This window comes from Falco peregrinus, chromosome 2, assembly GCF_023634155.1.
Source record: "Falco peregrinus isolate bFalPer1 chromosome 2, bFalPer1.pri, whole genome shotgun sequence".
NCBI classification, from domain to species: Eukaryota; Metazoa; Chordata; class Aves; order Falconiformes; family Falconidae; genus Falco; species Falco peregrinus.
Window position 1 is genome coordinate 59,977,968 of NC_073722.1, and position 24,087 is coordinate 60,002,054.

The 24,087-nt window shown below is 36.3% G+C and overlaps 1 protein-coding gene across 1 annotated transcript in view; it reads right to left on the reverse strand.

The window, feature by feature from the left end:
- Window positions 1-17,797, reverse strand: part of DLC1 (DLC1 Rho GTPase activating protein) — a 230,734-nt gene extending 212,937 nt beyond the window's left edge. The window contains exons 1-2 of the mRNA XM_005232092.4: window positions 17,329-17,797; window positions 1,022-2,183 (exon numbers count right to left, since the gene is read on the reverse strand). Of these exons, the coding sequence (XP_005232149.1) occupies window positions 1,022-2,071 (1,050 nt within the window). The 5' untranslated portion in view covers window positions 2,072-2,183; window positions 17,329-17,797. The remainder of the gene's footprint in view (window positions 1-1,021; window positions 2,184-17,328) is intronic.
- Window positions 17,798-24,087: the final 6,290 nt, after the last annotated feature.

Genomic DNA, 24,087 nt, shown 5'->3' on the forward strand with positions numbered 1-24,087 from the left:
GCAAAACTTTTTTACAGCTTCTAACCATATCAATGGAGTGTTAGTATTACCAAAGGGTCTGCACAAGGAAGCAATAGCCAGCAGCCCAGGATGCTGTGTGGGCACTAGTACTTTAGATATATGAATTTGAGCTTTAGTGAAACGGCCACCGAGACACTACAGCAGACAGACATCACCCTCAAAATTAACAGGAAACATTTATAAAAAACATGACAAAAGAAGCTGGATGATGTAAAATGGAAAAAGGCAGAGAAAAGTAAACAATTACAAATTGGTTATTAGCAAGAATAAGCAGCATAGCTGGGAAAGCGTGCTTTAGGATGAATTCTGTAGTGCCACATTCAGCACATCTCCTTCCATTAAAGCCAATGGGAGTTTTATTGCCAGGGAAAGTGTCCATTAAAGTTTTGTAATGATGGTCTTCCTTATCCTGTGTAGACAGTGAAACTCTCTGGTTGCTTCAAAATTACAAAACATTGTTTCAAACTCAGCAATACTTCTTTTTGCAAGAACATAAGCTCATGGGGCTGAGCTGAAAATCAAAGTACTACTGCAATGTTTCCACTTCTTTTTTCCTTTTTAAAGTTTTGCTGCACTTTTTCCCTGTTCTCTTTTTTTCAATAAGGCTTCCAAACCACTGGACACAATTTGTTTCCTAAAAGGAAACAGGTAATGATACCTGGTAGCAACAGAAAAACAAATAAACAAAAAACCCAAACTCATAGAAGGTACTTATTCATTTAACCTTGAACAACATATATAAAATATATAAATATATAAAGTGAATATAAGCTATCTTCTAAATTCACAGCTCAGCCATTTTCAGACCTTAAAAAGAGCTCCTGCAACTCTGTTGTTGTATAGACACATTTTTTCTTGAAATGATTTGAAGAAAAATCTGACAAATTAATGAAAGGGTGAAAAACACATTTTATCTCCAATCAATTAGTCATCGAATCACCTTCATAAGAAATTGCGGGAAAACATTAGAAAAAATCTCTGCATTTTATGAGCATCCTACCTTTCTTTTGCGCAGTTTCACTTGACTGTCTGAATGTTCTTGTGTGGTCGAATGATTCCTTATATGTAAACACTGAATGTCTTCTGCTGAACTGACATTTGAAAGGCATTTGTTTTCAGGGGCCACTTGAGGTTCTGTGAAACCACTCTCTTCCAGACCATTTTCCACTGCTGGGATGTGAGAGCAAGGAGAAGATTGCACAAGGCAGTTGCTGGATTCCACTGCTGAGCATAGTTGTCTATCACTGCTGGTGCATGATTCAGAAGAAATCCCACTCTCTACCACATTACACTCAGACTTTCCAAGCCCGTCTTTAAAAGCATCAGATTTCCGGCGCTGTTGTGCAATTACAGCAGTATGAAGCAGCTGCTTCCCAGGCATAATAATTTCTTTCGCATTTGGAGAATTAGATCGATTTTCTTTCTCTACACCTACTACTTCATTTAAACCTTCATAATTACAAAGCTCCAGGCTTTGGCCAATACTACCACAAACATCTTCCATCTCCTCCTTAGGAACTGTGTCACAACCAGGTTCCTTACTTGTATCTCCAATTATTCCAGATGCTTCAGCTGCCTTGTTATCCTCTGTTATAGGTACCATCTGTGTTAAGGAGCCTGCTCCATTTAAACTCTTTTCTTCATCTTCTGGTTCCCTTCCCACAGCAGTGACATGGTAATTAATGCTATCCAGGTTGAGTGCTGAATAATCATCATCGTCATCAGACACATGGACTAGAGTTTCTGTGCTGGCCTCCAGAAAATGCTCCTCATCCTCATGGTTATCGTTTTCATCCACCTCCTTTGAAACATTTCCCAACTGCTTTGCAGGGAAGTCAATCAGCTCTCCACTATAACAGCACTCTGGAAACGAAGCACATTTTTCTTTCCGGTCCACACTCAAACCCTCATCTTTTTCCATACTTGTCTGCAAGTTATCAGCTACAAGTCCGTGACGACATGCTGTGTTATACTCCACAGACTCCAAAGCCAATCCCATCCACTGGGTCACATGCTCTTCCCAGCTTTTCTTTCTGATTGCTAGAGACATGTCATAACAGTTCAGTAGCAGGCTGCAATGTACCTTCCACGGAGGACCAGAGGAGATATCATGGCTGCTGTGCACTGCTCCAGAGGGACAGATGGTTTCATCATTTTAACATCTGCAAGAAATAAAAAAAGACTGGGTCATTGAATTAACTCCAAAGGGGGAAAAAAAAAGGAGAAAAAAAAAAAGGGAAGGAGCGGTTTAAACAAAAGTGTAAAAGCAAGATAAGACTGCGGGACCAGAAGGGCAGGAATTTAGAAGACTGTTTTGTTTAAAGTTTTAATACTTTTCATAAAAAATTGGCAGCACTCATAATTCAGTATAACTTTTTTTCTGATTACTCTCCAATATCAAGTAAACAAAAAAAGTATAAACAGACAAATGGACAGGCAAGTAGCTCCAGAGCCAAAATTTGACAACAAGCCTCTCTTTGCTGTCTGTTATAAGATATTAATTTACATCGGTGTAAATGACATTATACCTTGTAGTTGATTTCCAAAGAAAGTCATATTGTATTTCTTACCCATTCAGTGATGCTCATGGACTAAAGAATTCTGGCTGTTTCCCAAAGAGGTAGAGCAGAACTGGAGGGTTATTCTGAATTTACCAATGTTATAAACTACTTGTCTTATGAGTACCTTTGGCCATTCAGTGGCTCTCATTTTTATTGTTATTGTTTCACTCTCTTCAGGACAAGTTGTAATTACAAGTAGTACATGAAGCTGCAGGGGAAATCTGCCCACTGTCCCTGCTTGATTATCTAGGTGGGTATTTTTCACTGGCTGCTGTATCAGGCCTTCTGGATGATGACATTTGAGACATATTAATCTTGTAACATTGCTTGTGCAAATTAGCACAAAGAAAATACCTCATATAGATTAATGTATTATAAAAGAAAATTAAAAATTTTGTTGTCAAATAAAGAAACAAAACTTCCTGCCTGTAGAGTATTCAAAGTTCAAGGAGCAGACACTTCTACTTTTCACTCTCTACGTGAGAAGTGTCAGTGCTTAGCATGGATCTGCTTATTGATTTCATACACTCCCTACATAAGAACTGTCAGCACTTAACATGGATTTGTTTATTGATTTCAGCAATAAAGAAGATTAAGTACTGAGTTTGTTCTGGGTCATTTCAGTACACTAAGGTAAATTCTGATTGCCCACCAGGCAACAAAGCTGCCTTGACAAATCACATGCCTGAAGGTATAAAAGTATTCATCTTGAAACAAATGCAGAATTATGCCTGTGCAACTGAACACCTGTAAATTATGTCCTGAAAAACTGACTTTCGGGATAGAGTTGTGCACGCTACTAGATCTTTAACCTTTGAGGATGGTAAGCTTAATTTCACATTCACATTTTCCACCTCTGTGGAGACTGTGCTTAAAAAGAAAATATATTCACAGGGTAAGAGAATTCCATGCACAAGTCATTAGCGTGTGGGAGGCTGAGGAAAATGGAAAATAACACACAGAGCCAGGCCAAAAAAAATTATCTACTTTCAGAGGAAAAATTTGGTAGTAAGAAGTTAATACAACTTTTCTTTCCTGGTCGCATATGAGAGCAAGCCTAAATATTCAAATGTAAAGTCAAATTATTGGATAAATTTGCAGTGCATTTACATTCTTATTCTGGCTTAATTTCATATTTATATTCTCCCACTATTTCTAAATGTGCAAGGTCCAAAATTACCACAGAGTGTAAATCAATAATGATAATATTTTTAATTTCGACTGTGCCCTTTTCTGATGGACCTTAAAGCTCTTCAGAAGCACTTGTTTTAGTTTTACAACGACACTGTGTTTTGTTTTGACCTCAGAAAAGGGGCAGGTTTACTGAAAAGGGGCTCAACGATTTGTACTGCTTTCCATTAACACTGCTTGGAGGTGCATCTGGGTGCAACTCATTTGCATCTTCCCTCTCTCCTTCCCTACTAGAACAGTAGCTCCACCTACCTTACAGAAAATTAAGCATGGTTGCTGCAGCCATGTAGGAGAATTTCTGAACAAAATAACCCCTCCCCCCAAATAATATTAAGTGTAAAAAGCTGAAAAAATTAGATTTCCTAATGACACAAATGCAACCACCTACCTAAGATTTAGGTTGCTCTTAGTGTACAGAAAACAGGCATTCAAAGAGTTAATGGGTGTGTGTTAATCTTGCTGCTGCTAAATGGAGTTACACGTGTGCAGAAATGGGAGAACAGATCCCTTACTGTTTTTCATTTTTTGGATGTGGAGAGTTATATTTCACGGGGGATGAAAAACAAATAAATTTTACTTTAGGAACCCTTCTGTTTTACTTGCACTATCACTAGTTTTGGCTGCCTCGGACTGCAGGAAAAAAAATGATTGAACAGGAGAATATCACATACTTCACTTAAAATGCAAGATAAATACATGACAAGGGTACTTTCATTGTTCTTTAAAATATAAGCTTACTTTAGCACTGAGTATGAAAAATGTACTTTACATATGCCCCCTCTCCAGGCAGCTTCAGCTACCAATACCTGAAATCCCCTTGTTCCCATGGCACATGAAGAAGCCCATAGTTTGGTGGAAGCTTACTTTTCTTCCACTTCCTCTCCACTCCTCAATGTCTGCATTATCTGCAACAATTCAGCTTCAAAAATCTTTTCCTGCTATAATTGCTTGACACTTATGGGCCAACTCTTCTACCGTGTATTCAGGATAACCTATTTCCTCGGCACTCACATACAGGCGCATAAGCTGTGCTTTGGAGGATTCAACACTAAACCTCTGAATGAGGTTGATAACTGTGCTTCTTTCTCTGCCAGAGAGCACAGTGCATTCCCACTTTGCAGAAGGAAGCGTTCCTGCCTGGATCACTGCTTTTCTACTACTGCTGCCCACATTTTTTCTTGACAAGCAGCATGTTCTGTTCTCTGAGAAATACCCCTCTCAAGTCAATTTGTACTCTTCACCAGGGGATAAAGTATCCCCCTTTCTCCCTTTCCACCATTAACATCCCACAACTAGAAACCTTAATATGTATGGATTTTCAAGATTTTTAAGACAGGCAAATGAAGTCTTAGCAGTCTGTTGAAATGTTTTGTAGAATGAAAAGACCTTTTCTTCTGATCAAGGCATCTGTCAGTATGATACAGTCCACTCAGCTCCTCCCATAATTCATAATTTGCTTTTACGTTTCAATAGCACTAAAGTTCACTACTGCTTAGTGCTATTAACTTTATGAAGAATAGAGGTTTGAAACAAAATACAAATGTTAAAGACTTCTGGAGAAAATTTCTTGATCCTAGGTGTCAGTTAAGGAATATTGGCAACGCTGACCTATTTTTTGGGTCAATATTCTGATTTGAATATTGCAATATTAATGGTCACCATCCCTGGAGGTATTTAAAAGGTGTGTAGATGTGCCACTTAGGGACATGGTTTAGCGGTAGACTTGGCAGTGCTAGGTTAATGGTTGGACATTAATGGATGATCTTAAAGGTCTTTTCCAACCTAAGCAATACTATGATAAAGCACAGAGTGAAGTGATGTGTAAGATGAACTGGTAGGCTCTCCTATAATTTGGTTGTCTAACATTTTCCTTTAAGGTTTCCTGTGATTTTTTTCTGTGAAGCTCAAATTAAACGGTTTCCAGCAGGAAACACATTTTACATTCTCTTGCTTCCCTCCTTAAGGAAATGTAGAAGCCTACAAGAAGTATCTGCCCCGATACCTATGACTGACACCCTGCAAAAGTTGTGCAAGCTGCAGCAGGAAGACATAGGAATTGGAGCTAGACTAAGAACAGAAAGAGGAGGAAGGAAAATTAGTCAAATGTCTGTATCTGTGACTACCCAGACCTGTCAGAGACCCAGCTCCCCTTCTGCGGCACAGGTCAGGACACAAAAACCTCTGTTACAAGAGTGGAAAAGCAGAGTCACACAACCAGGGTGCTCTCGTCCTCCATCTGCTTCCTTCAGAGCAGACCCCACTCTGGTTTTCCCAGAGTGGAAGTAAGAGGTAAGGAGAGAAAGGTAGTGCCACACAAGGTGGGGCAGTGAAGCCTATGCCATTAGGATGGAAGTGCTATGACAAAACCAGGTACAAATACGACACTGCCATGCAGGAGGACGCCTCGGTGGAATCCCTGGCTGGCCAAGGCGAAGACAGCCACTGATGCAGCTGTGACAACCCATACTGTTTCCATCAGATCTGCCATACCGACAATTCATCACACTACCCATCACCTCCATATTGCAATAAATAAAAAAGCTTTGAAAGGGAGAAAGTTACAAGGAACATGGGAGAGTTTACTAAATGTGACAGAAGAGTTGCAGAGAGGGCAGCCCCTATCATCCTGCCAGCAAGATTCTGTTTTTGCTAATGCTTTACATGGGATGCAAATATTTTCTGTGAAAAAATAAGGCAAAGTGTTAGCTTAGGAACTTACACAGAAATGAAAGACTGTTTCATTACATATTTTTACATAGGCCTAGGCATATATAAGCAGTGGAGATCAAGCAGAAATATTTATTTTGTTATCATTATTTTATCTTCATTGGTCTGTGACCCCAGTCAGCAAACTTTGTTTAAGGAAGTCTAAGTGAACAGGGTCTGTTTCCTATAAAACCATCTCACATCTTCCTGGTCTGGCTTACATTCAGCCCTTTCAGTAATGTCATACCAAGCTGAGAGAGAATGTTGTTTACAAATAATTTGAGATAAAACATAAGCCTCTAGGTCTTCACTCAGCTAGTTATTTCAAAACGTCTCCTGTTTTAGAATTTACAATCCTTCCTTCTCTTATTTCCTGGACATATACCACCCTTAGCATCTTACTGAAGTGGAAGCTCACCTTGTCTGCAGTTTCTATATCAACAGCCTTTGTAGTACATAGGCATAGAACATGCTAAACCCTGGTGTCCTAAGATAGAAATATAATATTTCTTGTAGGGTATTAATCTAGTGAATACCAGATGCATTTTTGCTAATTTATTTTATGTATAAAAGCTATTAATGTAGGATCAAATATTAAAACGTGTTTGAAGTAGCACTGCTTTTAAAATATTTAGAACTTTATTCTAAAAATCAGAAAAAACACAGTACTTTTACCTCAAGTGTGTCTTGAGAATGAAATCTTAGAACAGTTGAAATCTTTCATATAAAGCTTAATGGTAAGGTTTGCATGTGCATACGTATGATGCACTTATGTTATAAATGTGAACACAGTCCAGAAATATAGCTGTTGCTGATTTTTGTACAGATAAACACAAACACAGCCCAATATTGTCTTTTCACGTGGTAGTTCTTTCCTTTGAGGACAACTCTTACTCTTTGTTTTCAGTCATGAATTAGTGCACAGAAATAGAAGTACAATCTTTGTGTAGCACCAAAAGGTGGTAACTATCTAATGATTGACTGAAATCCATAGCCCAAGTCCCCTTGGCTTCAACAAAAGAGTTGGGGATTCTGTGAAAGTATACAGTGCATACTTAATAATCTCATTTTTCAAGAGAAACTAAGGAAGTCCTGCCTAAACTAAGACAAAAAAAAATATTAAAACTGACTCAGGTACATTGTATACATGGTTCTGTTTTAAAAAATATTTTTAAAGGACTCAAATCAATGCAATCCACATAACTGTAGAGACAGTACAGCTTACTAGACACTGCTCACCTAAGTTTTTTGTCTTCTGCTTCATTCTGCAGGCTTTTCAAGACAGGAAGTATTAAAAGTGAAGTGAATGAAAAAAAATAAAACCCCTAACCCCTCTCTTCCCTTACACTTTGTTTATTGATGGATGTTTATTCTGAGAAAGTAATACTAGCAGCAATGCTGGATACACAACATCTAGGATCATAGCTTGTCTCTTAATAGAAGTGGCTGTCACGTATGAGATAATTAAAACAAATTTTGCTAACAGTTTGACTCAGCTATAACTATCTGAATGGAAAATTTTCAGAGGCTTAATACGCTGGTCATACAAGGCCAGACAGAAAGGGAGAGTTTCTGAATGTATAATACAGTCTTAGGTGGGTAAGAACTGAATGATACATTACATTATTTAGGATTACTGAAAGCCATAGGCTAAGTTTTTGGTGATACCATAACACAAGTGCCAATCCCAAAAGTTTTTTAAATAAAGGAGAACAAATAGCAGCTATGGAAAAAATATAGCCATTTTATTTTACAGATATTTTTTTTTTAATTGAAATATGGCTATGCAACATGAGGGTGTGACATTCTACCACACGAACCATAATTAAAAGTGCTTTCTGGAATTATTCTTTGTCCTCATTTTCTGGCAAAATACTTTAAAATAATGGCCAATATTAAAAAAACCTTACAAAATGCTCTCAAACAGTAGCATTGGAATGCTACTGCATTGTGCCTTCAATACACACCAGAAGGATGCACTGCATTGGACAGTGTGGCTTTGGTATCAGTATTTATTACAGAGATATGAACTAAGGGCAACATACAAACATTCCTACCAGTACATACCCTATAATATAGGATTTTAAAAAAAGACTGTTTCAATGCACCACCAACTGCTGGCAAGCTGTAGACCAAACAAAAAAAAAAGGCAACAGATAACAATGCTTAGATAAGTTTGAGGAACTGACTTATATTGAAATCTCAATTAGAAGAGGTTTCGGGGCAAGAAAATAAAGTTATCAGGCATCATCTGGTAGAATTGAATAATAGTCAAATGAGAAATTACTGAACTTGCAAGGTAACTTGGGGTACAAAAGAGGACAGTTATGATGCCTGGAAGCAGAGGGGGAAAATCTGGGCAGATGGAAAAGGGATGTCCTTCCAAGCTAATGGCGAATGTCTTTGGAGTCAGAGATGGGTTTTACTTGAGGAGGGAGATACACATGGCCAGAAGGGCTCGTGACCAGGTCTTGGAATAAATGTGGGAAGTATGGCCTTTTTAGGGTAAAAGAGAGACTCTTTTCCCAATCTTTTTCTCTCTGATCATGAAAAGGAAGAAGAAGCAGAGAGGGTTTTGGCCCACAAATCCCCATGTCCTTACTAGGCCTCACTGGTGGTATCTCCACACAATAAGAAGGCTGGAGAAACGGAATTGCTCTGCACACTCAGCTTTGAGGTGCTGTGACCAATAGTGGGATGCGCCAAAATCTGGTTTTAATGTCAAATCAAATGAAGACCACTTGGTCCTGAACTACATACTTGCAAGTCTGATCTCTGTATGCAGAATATCTAATGAAGAATGAAAATTTAACAAAAGCCCCCAAACCAACAAACAAAAACCCAAAAGTGAGAAAATATATATATATTTATTTTAAAATAAAGAAGGAGATTATTAATAGATTTGCAAAGGCAACTATTAGAACCTGCACTTTTTAGGTTATTCAGAAAGAGAAAAACAGTGTAATGACAAAGTTTGTTAATGATACAGAGGGACCTAAGAGAGCTAGGAGACAGAATTGCATATGAAATTCCCTGTTAATAAATGTAACAGCATACAGTAATAAAAAAAATAATTCTAACTATAAATGCATAATGAAAGCCTCTATGACATCAGCTACCAATCAGGAAAAAACCAACCCCAAACTAAGATTCACTGTGGCTGGTAATCGAACTGAATTTCAAACTCATTGAAAATCATGAAGTATGTAGCACAGTAGGCAAAAGAGAGACTGAGCATACAGTGGCATAATAATGTTTTCTAAGTTCTCATTATGCAATTAACTGAAAACTGTATGCAGTTATGGTCATTTCATCTCAGAAAGAGAAATAGCACAGGAAAAGGTATAGCAAAAAACAGTAAAGAAAATGAAAAGTATAGTATAGCTTCTGTCTCAGGAGCCGTGAAAGAGCCTAAGATTTCCTGCCTGGGAAAGAGAGGATTTAGAGCCATATAATAATCAATAGTATCATGAGGAAGGAGAACATTTATTCATTGTGCCTCATAATACATGAACTTGCACAGAAGACCAAAGTAGAAATACAAAACAGAAATAAAAACAGAAATAAGATTTTCTTTTTTTCTTTTTTCTTTTCTTTTTTTTTTTTTTTTGGCTTATGCATTTAAAGAAATAGAAGTTACAATGCATAGTATATATAAGGTATACAGTGCAAAAAAGTTCATGACTTCTGATAAAAGAAAAAACACAAAAAAAATTGTCAAGTGAAGTACCTGAAGTCATTCTTGTGACTTGATAACAATTTCCTCTTTGCTTTGGGGATCAGTTTCATTATCCCTTAAGCAAGCTAACTTCTTTTCTCCTTTACAGATTCTGACATATGTCAGATATGGTCATTATAGGTTACTGTCAGTAAAAACACGTAATACTGGTAAGGCTGTTAATTTCATGTCTTTAAAAGACATTTAACATGTTACAAAAATTGTGATACTGTCTGGCAGTATTGTAAGATCTCAATACATTAGATACTTCAAACTATAAAGTTAAGTTGGAAAGTTGTTCGTTCAGACATCCGAAGTCTTGCTTGTTTTGTGAAAATATAATTGGTTCCTAAGGTACGAGCCCAAACTTTGTCAATTTGCCTTAATTTATTGTTAGAAAACATAAACCAGCATGGAGTAACTTTACGCCCTATTCCTCAGAAAGTAGCTGCTTTACTAGTGCTCATCATAATACAAAGAAGGGCTTTTACTTGTAGTCAAAAGCAGGTTTTAGCTTGGTTACATTTGTATTTGGTTCATTTCCAATGTTGAGCCTTAGATCAGCTGAGCCTCTTCTTCAAGGACGAGAAAGGCGAAATGACAGGAGCCAAACAGATCCAGTTATACAGGCTTACTTAAAAGATCTGTATTATCTGCACCCATTTGATTTACATCAAATCCAAACCAATTTTAAAACCAATTTAAAATGCCTAACTTCATCTTTTTTACTATTTTGCATTGATGAATAGTCAACAGAACAGAGAAATAAGATTTTTTTCAGGTATTTATAGTATAATTTACTAATTTACTGTAATTTTATTAATGGCTTTTTCATATATTAATGATCAACATTAAATTCTTATTAGCTGTTATGGTAATCCATCACTTTCACCACAGCATCATTCCAGAATGACAATAGCTATTGAATTTAGAGCTACCCACTAGAAAGAGAAGAGGGTTTAAGCTTAAAAATGTTCCTAGCATAGATTTTTTTTTTTTAGTATCAGAGCCATGATATATATAGCAATCTGTGAGTCTGCTGGTCTTCAAAATTTAGTAGTCTGAAAAACATTATACCATATTGATTTCTACATAATATAAAATTGCTTATTTCTTTGGAATGAAAACAATCTAAAGTGTAAAGCTTTCAACTCTTTGCATATGGCTTTATTTCTTTAATTGATTTTTTTTTTCCTTTTCCAACTTGGAGTTGCTCTATATGGTAATTTCATTGCCCTCCCAATCCTCCCCCAAAATAATTTCTTCTTTCCATCCCCAAAGAACAGAAATAAATAAGACACATGGCAGATTCCTTATACACCCTTTACTCCCCTCACTTAACTGGAAGTGTCTTGAAAAGAAGACATGAAATGAGAAAAGTCCATCCCACAGGACATAGCAACCCAGAAAATCCTAGCTATTATTTTTGGTCCTGAGTTAAGACAGTTTTTTCTCAGACCTCATTTTTTTTTAGGACACAAGAAATTCCATTTTCTAGCCAACTCTAGTGAAAAGCTAATTTTCTCACCACAGGAGGTCCTTTTAAAAACAATATAAAATAACCACATTGTATTCCTGATGCCTTTTAGATTTAAGGTTCTAGTATAGTGTTTCCATTTAAAGAAAATGTTGCTGGTGCTCATTACGGCCATGAGCTACGAAATCTGAGGCACTATGGACAATGACTTTTGGCAACCAGTCTGTTTATTGAATTGTAGGAGGCATGTTTTAATTCCTGGTGTAGACAGGACTAAAAAATATTTTTGATATTATTATGCATTTTACATAAAGGGCTGAAAATTATTTTGTCCCATCAATAAAGAAAAAATATCACCAAGAGTCTAGAGAGAATGACTATTGAGATGGCTGTGCTTTTTGGTGGGAATGAACCATTAACATTATCATTTGGAATCCCATTTTGATGCACCTGTAAAAAAGTACTGGGAACAAACTGAGAAAGTATTCCTGGAATGTAACTGAAGATGTGAAAAGCAAAAATTGATCAAAATTGCTGTTGTACCAGGTGTTTCTTTGAAACTAGAGAGAAAAATAACCTCTAATGGACACTGAATAGTTTCTAAACCCACTGGGGGACCTGATTAAGTCCACTACCTTCAAATAAGGGAATGTAAAAATTAAATTTATTTCCCAGGTTGGTGAAATTGGGGGGAAGAAAAGTCTGCATCAGAATAAAACCTTGTAATTGACCATTTGTCATTATAATATTCTTATTTCAGAATTCAGGAAGCTTTTCTTTCAAAGGACTTGTGTACAGTGTGTTTCTACCTCACCTCTTTGTCCCCTTTCTCTCTGTCTCTATAATAGTCATAATGTGAATACGACTATTATAGTTGATAGAACTTCTCCACAGTATTTTCCAGAGATACCTCAATTCCAAACTCATCAACTGGTCTCCTGATTTTATGATTATACTTTCCTATTAAGCATCTGTAACCTGCCTGGAAAGACAACCCAGCACTGGAAATTACTGTTTCTAAGTACATGAGTACAGAAAAAATAAAATGAATGACTCGAGCTCACACACTTGATTTGAAAACTAATCCAGGTCTATTTCCTTTACCAGCTACATGCAAAAGCTTGTTAAAAATCTTTAGCTATATATCCAATTAAGCTGACAGTGTCTCAAGGTTTGGAAGTTGCCAGGAAGGCACTGACATTTATTTAAATACCATAGGTATTTATTTAATGGAACTAAGATTTAGGTTTGTCTCTGCACATGGAATCATCCAAGTTTAGCTTCTGCTGTGGAAGGTACAACTCTGAGACCACCCTTTTGGCAAAAAATTCTTATTTCAGTGCATTATTATTGAGAACTGTCACATCTCTCTGATAAAACAGCATTATCCAAAGATAAACAATTCAAGCAAATGAAAATGGTTATCTGTCATTTAGCTGTGGACAAAAAAAGGACACAAGGAATCTAAAAGTACAACTTCCAGTGTGTTGAGCCTCTCAGGACTGTTCAGAAGTGGAGGGTTAAATGTTCCAGACTGAACCAGTGAACCCAAAGTAAGTCTCTGTTGCCTATTACATGTCTGTATCTTGCAGGAGAAAATTCATGGAAGAAAACAAGTTCATATTTTGTAGTGGTCTTAGCAAAGATGCTAATAATACAAAATTAAAGGTTGTTGAATGCTCTTTAATAAACTGCAGTTATACAGCTGGAATAATATAAATCAAACTGCTTTGGCTAGATGAATATCTCACTGATTCACCTTGCCTCTTCCATTTTCTCTTAGCTCACTTAGAGCAACACCTTACAATGATCTTCCATACTACTCTAGATTTTCCTCACCTCTCAGTCTAATGAAATTTTGTTTTTGAATCTCACCACTGGCTCCCCCTTATCCAAAGTTTAATTTTGCATCAAGAGGCAAGCTTTCTACAACTACAATGATGTTCAAGTTGGACCATTTATTTATTCTAGTCTTAAAAGGTGTTTGTCATAGTTAAGATCTAGTGCAAAACTCTCACAGATAAGAACGACCCACCCTGGAAAGCCTAGAGCTGATAAAGAGTGAGCTAGAGGGTGGGAGAACGACTATATTCAGAGGTAACAGAAATTTTTTACAAACTTCCCTAAAGTTTAAGGGCATTTCATTTAAACCTACTGAATTTTGATACAAGGTATAATAAGAAAGCTAGCAGGAAATATCATAGATCAGAGCAAGAAAAAGAAGAGCCTAGAGTGAAGTGAAGGCTAAAGGTAAAGAGTACACTGTATGAGTTTAATTAGTTTTAATGTAGATACATACAGCCTAAGGCACACCACTCTATTTGTGTTTGGTGGCTGATGTACAATATGCCAGAGATAAAACTCCAGGCATTTCTAATTTCAACATAAGCACTTTTCCTCATTCAAGAGAAACAAGCAATTATGGTAACAGTGAATTTGAAATTCTCTGCCAACAGACTGTTCCTAAAATAAGTAGTTTCTAAAAGCATCAACAAATATCAGTGGTGAAATACAGGCCGCCGCCAGCATCCCATATTCAAATTCAGTATCAGTAATTATTTCCATAACAATAATATTCACAATCCTACTACACATAGGATTTGCATGTGAAAATTCTAAATAAATTTGTTTAGGGGTATAACCTTTATATATATATACACACACATATACATGTACACATACATATATATAAAAAATACACCTGTGTGCACAGCCAAGTTTAACATTCTTACTAAGTATTCACACTGTTCACAATCTTTGGAGATATTTAAAACCAAAGCAGACAAGGTCCTGAGCAACCTGCTCTGGTTGGGCCCACTTTGAGCGAGGGGCTAGACCAGAGCCCTCCAGAGACTCTTTCCTACCAGGAAGTAAATTAACATCTAGCCCTTCTGGATATGCTGTTTCAATTGCTCTTACCCCTTTGTTACTCCATTTTGTCTTTTTCCTTTGTAAAAGGAACAGAACGCCAACATAAAAATCATCTTCTAATTGTTTTCTCCAGACAAACAAACAAGAGAAAATGGAACCAGATGACTAAAAGAAAAAAGGAGAATATAATATATCTCCTTCCTGAGAAAAGAGAAAGCTGTTCCTAAGTTGTCTCCCTCCTCCTGCTACTGCCTTCTTCAGGGAAGCTTTATATCAAAGAAGATAAGTTTCAGCGACAAAATTAATGTTAAAAACAATGGAAAAATTTAATATAAAATGCAGCTTAACACTTCTGACAATAAAAAAAAAATAACTTCTGAGACTTCTGAAAAAAACAAAACAGGCATCCTTCTACTATTTCACCACCTAAAAAATAATTTAAAAATTGATTTTAAGCTCAATTTCAAAGAACTTCTATAAACCTTGCCTATTCAAAAACTGCCTACTCAAGCAGTTATCTTTGTCTTTAACTTTCTTTTAGGAGAAAATTAATTTTGCTTTGTGTTACAGAGATCTTCATGAATTAGGCCCAAATATACAAACTTACTGTGTTCAAGTGCTCTGATTAGGGAATTTAACATGGAGGTCAACAGGTACAAGATTCAAAAGAGAATAACTTTGTAGGCACATAAATTTATGCTGAGGGAAAACTATTTGAGTAATTTCTATTACATGAATAAAACTACTTGCCTTAATTTTTCTCAAGTCTGCAGATATAAATTCATGTGCTTAATTGTTCAAAGGAGTCATCTTGTTTCATATTAAGAGCAGTAACATTTCTGAATGGCCAAAGCTAGGCCAAAGACTTTAGCTGCTCATTTTCCGTGTTCATTATTGCTATATATATCTCTAGAAAAGATTTCTCAGAGATTTTTTAGACAGTAAAATTTATCTAATTTCATTTTCTTGAATAGCAATATCTTAAAAAACAAAACCAGGTTAGCATAACAGAGAAATTAGACTAAGTAGAAGAAAGAGTTGGAGAGTGATTTGTCTTCAGGACTTTAAAATAAACCCTCTAAATCAAAAAATGGGCAGCTGTATTATATTTTTTAATAGTCTATAAGAAACTTTTGAATTAAATGAGAAAATATTTTCTAGGTTCTATTCTGTTGCCTACCCTATAGTTCAACTTTCTCAGCTGTCAATTATTTTCATCTGCAAGTGAGGTCAGATGAGGTCGTTATATCCCTTAAAACCCGGAAGACACTGCTGCAGGAGATGACCCCTTGATATGGAATAATTATTTTTATTATTTGGTATTTTCTCTTCTATTTAACTAGAGTACTTGCTAATACTTAGTATGTACACGCATATTTGCAGGAGCACGTATGGGAATACAGTGCAGTAAAAGCCACTAATGCTAAATCGCTTGAGATGTCAAAGTTCCAGCACAAATTTCACAGGAGTGACACAGAGACTCAGACATTCAGATTCCTCTCAACTTCTCAGTCCCACCACCTACCAGCCACAGCTCTCCCAACTCAGGGCACCAAACTGGAGAAGGCTTGTCCATAAGGAAATGAATGATGGTGATTTTAAAATTCACCCTAGAATATACCGAGGAACAATTTGCTGCTTACCAGCTCTCCCCTGTCCCCTTCAGACCCATGCTTTTCACAACCCAGAGCTGCTTCTGACCAGCATGAAAAACTTTCTTCCATTCAAATGACAGTAAAAGTGTCCTTTCATGCCACAAAAGCCATTTCATTACTCAACAATCATTTTGCAAAAATATTCAGTAAAAACACAGTTAAAAACTTCCTGAACTATGTAAACCGTTGATTCCTGTTTAATTACTAATCTGGCCAATAACTAGGAAATCTTCATGATACACGTAAGTAAAAAAAGAATCTCTTATATTACTCCTAAGCAACAACTGTCCTTTTAGATTTTCAGAAAGATGAAGGATACTATATAGATTGCCATGAAAAACGCTTCTGATGCCCATAACAATTTAATAATTAAATCACACCTTTACATAAAATAGCAGCAGCTCCATTCACACATAAAGACAATATCCCAAATTTCCCCCTAAACTCCTTAACAGCAGATTCTTGTTATTTTAAATGATCATTTACTAAGTGAAGAAAAAGACTGAGTAAATTCCTACATCTTCACTGAAAATTATAGTCAGCTGACATTTACTGAATCTTGTTTTCCCTCTTCTAAATGCTAGACCAGCACACCCCAAACTGCATATCGAATCATAGTTTACAAAAAATAACCTAATCTAGCTAATGCCAAGAAATAAACCTTGGAATTTCAGATGCAGAATGCACACATTTAAGAGAGTATTGCCAGTTATACCACAAATATCATCTAGGACTGAGAAAAGGCTAGAGACCAAGCCCAGAAGAAGTATTGCTGATAGATCTACCTAAAACACTCCTCACTATCATTACTGCTGGGAGGGAGGGAAGGGAAGGTGGGGGGAGAGGCAAAGCATAGCCCTAAATGCCCTCCCTGTTGGCAAATGAGGTGAAAAAAGAAATCAGTCACACGTCTAGTTTTCCTATTTAATGTCCATTAAAAATTATGCAAGCAAGATCACGCAGCTCTATTTATATATGAATGCAAATAAACAGTCAGCTTATCAAGCATATTTTTAAAAGATGAAGAAAAACACACAAGATTTGTCTATAGATCTGGTGCATTTTGATAAACAGAATGGGCACAGCCTACAACTAAATACATATTTATAATGATTATTGTTTTTTTACCTCCAGTTTCAGTGCCGAGATCCTGAACGCAGAAAGCTCCAGTGCTGGATACTGCTTGTTTCTTTTCTGATTTTTTTCTTTTCTTTTCTTTCCTTTCTTTTTCTTTTCTTTTTTTTTTTAATGTATTTTTTGGTAGTTTCAAGTACAGAAAGATTCCAAGGCAGCCTTACCTAGATGAGGAGAATCTGGAGTTTGGACATGACCTCCCCAAAATCTTTGGTCAATAAAAGAAAAAAAAACCTAAACAACCAACCACCAAAAAACCAACAACAACAAAAAAAACAACCCCAAAATGAAAGAGCAAACAAACAAACAATCGAGCTCAGTCCCAGTTTGCTCCTGCTAGCATAAAAGTTCAGATTTCGCTACTGAGATCATTGCTCTATTCTAAGTAGTTTCGCTCAATGTGTGGTTCTAACAAAAACACCCTCTGCAGCTGGAGGGAGCCTTAACCAAGCACGAGCCTGTCAAGCTTTTCCCAGTGACTTCTGTCTACTAAATTCAGACTGATGTTTTGTGAAAGGGGCCTCAACAACCAGGCCCAGATTGCCTGAAAAGTATTTCCTGCCTTTGAGAGAGAGGGAGCGGGAGAGAGAGAGACAGCGAGCCTGCCTGCCTGCGCCAGGGAGAGGGAAAGGGAGCGTGCAGAGGTGGGGGGAAAGGAAAAAAAGACAACAGGACCGAGCGTTTGAAGACGTTAAGCTTAATGCAGTGCTCAGCTAGTTCTGTCAAACGGGAAGATCTCTGCTAAAATTACATAATGTAAAACTATTCTCAAGCCCCTCCCTCCTGTGTTTTTTTTTCCTTTGAAGAAATCCTTTATGCATCTTTAATGTCCCTGCAGAGATAACAGCTACCCAGAACAACAGGAGAACACCTCCCAGCACCTGGTCTTTGGCACCAGGTAGTGAGAAACAGGCAGAGAGCAACATGGTCTAAACTCGATGAACACATTGCATTGACAAAGGGTCTAGTGCTACTCTGACGCGCAAATAATATACACAGTTAGACAGACATCGTTTACCCGTGTACACTACAATTGTATTCCTACTCAAGAGAATAAGCCTGATCTGAGAAAATGAACGCTACAGTTTAAACACAGTCATATTGCAGGCAGCGGTATGTGTTGCTTTACCTCTTCTGAGAATCCTCCAGAGTCACACAAATCCAGGTCTGTAAAAGCAAAAGGACAGACTCCATCTTGATCACATTAGTATTTTGCTGACATAAAACACTTGTAACTACTTCGTTCCAGTTTGACAGGGTGCCTGAATCACATCTCCAGAGTAACCCACAGCATCTACATCCTTTGCTTTATACAAATTTAGTGAATATCATCTGTTTATCTTTTCTGCTTTCTTCTGCCTCCTCTGAATGACTTCCTCTTAGCTGTTCCAGCCTGAGAACTTGGACTACCATTTGGTTTTGATTAAAACCAGACGGACAGCTCTGTAAAAGTTTGAGGGTAAGCTAATGGAAATGACTAGTATGGCTTTAATTAGTGTATCTACAAATAATAAATATCAACTATTCATATAGCAAATTCTACTAATAAATGCATGTAAGAAACATTTTTGGTCACTGTCTCATTTTTAGGTGAAATCACTTAATTTTTATTTCATTTAATTCAATGTGAATCATAATGGTAATGACCATGTATGATTTCCAAACTACAGGATGAAGTTTAAAGAAAAAATGAAGTGTTTCTAAGTTTAACTGTCTTCCTGGGTGGGTCAGCCATACATCTTTTATCTCCTGATAACCCCTTCAGCCAGTGGAAACCCTCTTTATTAATTACTACTCTGAGTAAACGATTTCACCATTTCTGATCAGGTTTTTGATTGGAATCTTTGGCCCTTGGCTGGCCTTTGGAGGGAGCTACAGACTGCGGAGTTAAGACAGCACATACACATGCTATACAAAATGGTGCCTGGACATTTAAAGACCAGAAAGTCTCCATTTAGCAGGCCTGCCACAACTGGGACAGAGTATTTATTCTGAAAGGAGATAGGAAACTTTCATAATTACTAACTGCTGATACATGAGCTTTCTACCAGCCTCCAACAACTGCCTTTTAACTGTTTATATAATGCCTTTATTAGCTCAAGTGAGTCTTCTCGAGGGCATTTCTTAGTCAAAGGAAAGCCATCTCTGCATGGCTGTCTCCAGCTCCCACTAATATGGCCATATCTGGAGCTAATTTGTCAAGCTTTAGCTCCTCAGCATGTGGAATTTTGTGCTAAAGTCTGCTAAATTTGCCGAATGTGGTCTTCATTGTCATACATGTAATTTTATACATGCATTTTTCAGCCTTAAAATTACAGTATTAACTTTAAAAGTTAGTTGCAAAATTATGCAGGCCCAAATGGAAGTGGCTTTGAAATTTTTCCCAGTAGTTTTCATGTACATGGATAGTGGATGTAGACAACCTTAAGTGGAATGACTTACTAGCCTAACCTCTGCATCTTCAAAGACAGAGGTCTTTGAAGCCCGTAAAAGGAAATGGCATATGTGTGGTAAACTCTGAACAGTCAGAAGTGCAGCCCCAGAGGTAAATAACTTTTCAGAATGATTTTTAACTGTATTTGGCTAGCCCAAGATCTGAATGCATAACTTTTACTCTACTGTAAAGTGTGATTTATACTATTTTCCTGAAAGATTTCTAGTTTGGAATTCAGTTAATAAATTACATGCTGCAAAGGGACATGTTTTATTTGCAATTATGCAATTGCATAAATTTCACAATTTTGAAATCTATTTTTATGGGAATCAAAATAAAACAAAAAGCCTTTAGTTTCTTTACAGTTAAAATTTACTGAGCATATTGGGTTAGATACTACCAAAAATTGGTAAAAAGCCCTGTTTAAAACACCTTGTTCCCCCCCAAAATCAGGCATTTCAAGACAAAATTTTAATAAAAATGTTTTTTATCCGATTATTTTTCTTCAGTTAAACTTCACTTAACATTCCGTTGGGAAGCTTTGATTTCAATAAAATAGTTGTGGTTTTTTTCTGTTATTTGGCTTTGTTTCTTTTATTATTTTTTTTCTCCCCAGAAACTGGTCACAGGAATAAGATTTTAAAAATGTATAAGTGAGGACGTATTTAAAAGTTACAAAGGTATTAGGACATGGTCTGCTTTGTGAAAGAGGTTCACAAAGACAGCTTGCTTTCAAATACTCTAACGCTTGATGAATAGCTAAAAAAGAGGAAAGAAGGACATTGTAGACAATGTCCATTTCCTCTCTAATAAAGCTGGGGACAGACTCTCTCCTATATATCTTTTCCTGCTACTACACCTACAGAAAGAAGAATAACCAGAATTTGAATACCTGTTCTAAGCTGCTTTGATAAAACTCTATAATGATAACAATAATAATAATAAAAAGCATATATCAGTATTTTATGGTGAAAAAAGAGAAGAACAAATAAATGTAATCATAACATCTAAGTCTGAAAATCTTAATAATAGTGTTGGGTCTTGGACAATCAATAGAGCTGAGAAAAGAAAATAGAAGAATGGAGGAGTAACAAGAAATAAGGTAGTTCAATAATGAGAGAAGTTAATAACACTGCTGTACTTTGTATGCAGTGGTAAACTTCAACTGCATTCAGACTGGCTATACTAAAATGTTAGAATTTAGCTCCTTGCTGTTTCTGAGAGTAAATCAAACACAAAGATGGTCTTTTTTGTTGGTACTTCTGTAGCTCAGAAAACCATATGGCTCAAAGCTAGGCCATAAATCAGGTTTTCAGACAACTCTAATTGCTTTTTAGGTCATGTTAGATGAAAAATCATCATATTCTATTACTATTATAACTATATTTTATTTCTAAAATAATTATAAAATGAGAATAATGTAGAGAAAAGTATAATTTATGTGATGTTATTTATCCCAAAATATAAAATATTTTTTTTCTTATTAGTATCGTACACTCCATGACATATTATGGGAAGAGAACAAATAATCTATTTACATGATCCTACATAAAACGAGCTACCAAAACAACTAAAAAACTAAGAAAAATTTGAAGTAGCCAAGCAATTTCTGTTGTAGTTGTACACAGATATTAGTATAATACTGATACAGATATTTTCAGCCATATTATTTTTTTTTGTCTGAGGATGTGATTGCTCTTTCTAGACCTAGAACTACACATGGAGGTAGGTCTTCTCCATAACTCCGTTCTTGTTCAGTCATATCTCTACATAAATTAATGAGAATTTATTTGATTCATGCAGCTGATTTATAAAAGATCATTAACATACAATATAGCTATGGTTTATTGCATAAAAAAGCGAACTTCTTCAGTGAAATAGGATCACCAGGGTTTGTGGACTGACCCAATCAGTTTTCATGCCTAAAAAGCAATCCTGCTGACAGAGTAATGTGTACTAAAAGGAGAAGGGAAAAAAAAGCACACCTGAAGTCACTGTCATTTGTCTTCAGCAGCAGAAGTTGCCATATGCCTTGTAGAAAAATATGAAAGTTTTTTCCTGACATCTTCCTTTTTCTTCCCTAAAGAGTATAGTTAAACCTGACAGATCTCCCCTAATGGCTGAAGTATGATGTAAAAAAAAGATTTATTTTGTTTAAGTATACCTGGAAACAGCTGAAAGTACAGTAAGACAGAGGCAGACAGCTCAATTTTTTTTAACCATTTTCAAAGTTTCAACATTTGCTTTTGCTTCACAGTAGAATTACCTGATTTCATTAAGTATTTCATACTTTCAAATTCCCTACTGTATCAAATATATTATTTTGTTCATGCCAAGACCTTTCATGAAGTTTTGGATGTGATGAAATCATTATGGATAAAACACAAGAGGGAGCAAGGGAAAGAAAGAGAAAGAGAAGCATTCATCAGGCATACACAGACTGGCATAATAAAGAGGCTGGGGGCAGTAGCCAGGTGTGAGAGAAACTCAGATTTCATGTACTACTTGTGTTCAGGGACATGAGCATGTCTCCTATATCCTTTGCTAGGTCCTAGCACACTGAAGTACAGCATAAATGTGTTGCATAAGGAAGTCTAAAAAAGGCTCTTTACAATTTCCCAGTTCCACTAACTTTACAAGTGGTTATTTCAGCAAAATGACATTTGTTTGAATATGTTAAGATTACATCTATATGCAAAACTCTTCATTACTAAGCATTTATGAGCAGGATATAATTTAAGCTACTTGAGAAATGTCCTCATCAACCTTTAGACAGACACTTCAAGACTCAAACTCACAAGGAGAATCAAAAATATTTGTGTGTATCACTATAAGAAATAATGTATCATTTAAAAAAACCCAAATCAAATAAACCTAATTCTAATTAAACTGTTTGTTTGGAATTTGCTGCTAATTACATTTTTACAATTTGGAATATTGAATTCTAATTGTCAGAGAACCTAAACTTCTCAATACTTTAGACAGAAACATTTAGATCCTTGTTTAAACACCTTAAGTCTTGCATGTGCTTATATACTTTCCTGTTCTTAGTGACATGTTAACAAAGATTATCAAAGGGAAAGAATAAAATTAAGGCCATTTTGGGTTTTTGTTCAAAAGTTCTATTTTTTTCCACAGAAGGTAAACTCTGAAATCTGAAGCTGCTTCTGAGGCAGGCACAAGCACCAAAATAATATGCCAAATGAAGACTAACAGTGATTAAAAGAATGAAATTACTTCCAAAATGGGTAGATGATATTCGTTACACAGATAACCTATTTTTAGTACTGTTTGTTCTATTTCTTGTTTAGTACTTTTTGATCTTTCAAATTCAGGTTTGAACAATCAAAAGCAGGATTTTGTTTGTACTATAGTAGGCTATTTGAAGTCTGTTTTTCAGAGTTGCTTATGTTTTCCCCGACACAGATTGTTAGCCATTGCTCCAAACACATCTTACTTTACAAGTTTCAAATATTGGTAGGAATTTTTGTGTTAGTATTTTAAAACCTTTTCTTCATTAATTTTCATATGAAGTCCTTTCAGGCTACTTTATTTTAGCAGGAGGAAGCATTTTAGAAACACCAAAGGTGGATGCAATTAAATGTCCTAAGGGCAATGAAACTTTGCCCAAATTAGCTCTCAAGCGTACCCATTGGTGGACATGCTGGTTGATGAGCACACCTTTTCTTGTGTTGGCAAACAGATGACAAAACCTGTAAGAGTACAATTACTGCAGTCCCCATGGAAATAAAAACTGTCACAATCTACAGCTCCAGGTTTCTAGAGAAGTAATACTAGTTCAGCAAGACATTGTAAAGCTATTTGGTCAATACTGTTACACAATGATGTAAACTGAAGTTAAACTGCACTTTCAAGAGCTAATCGAAGAATAAGTGGTTCCAGTCTCACTGGAATATGCTATCCAGATTTTGGCCTTGCTTCTACCTTTTAGTAATCGATCAGCGTATCTGTCATAACTTGGCAAGAAACTCAGAAAGCTGTGTATTGCTGAACTATAGCCTACGTTTCCTGTTGTGAAGACTCTACCTTCTATTCTGGGGATGTTTTTCAAGCAATTATTAATTTTTAAACCAAGCCCTTGAAGGCAACTTTTATTGTTTTAAAGACCACAATTTTCAAGCAAAACTAAAGGATGAAGACGTGAGTACCTGGCCTCTCTTTCCAAGTACTGTATAAAGGTATTGTGGTTACAACAGGAGTTAAAGATGGTCGTGTGGGTGCTGGTGGTACATTTTGTTTCCATAGAGCTGACAGGAACTGGTAAACATGCTTCCATATGGTAAATATTATGGCTAGTG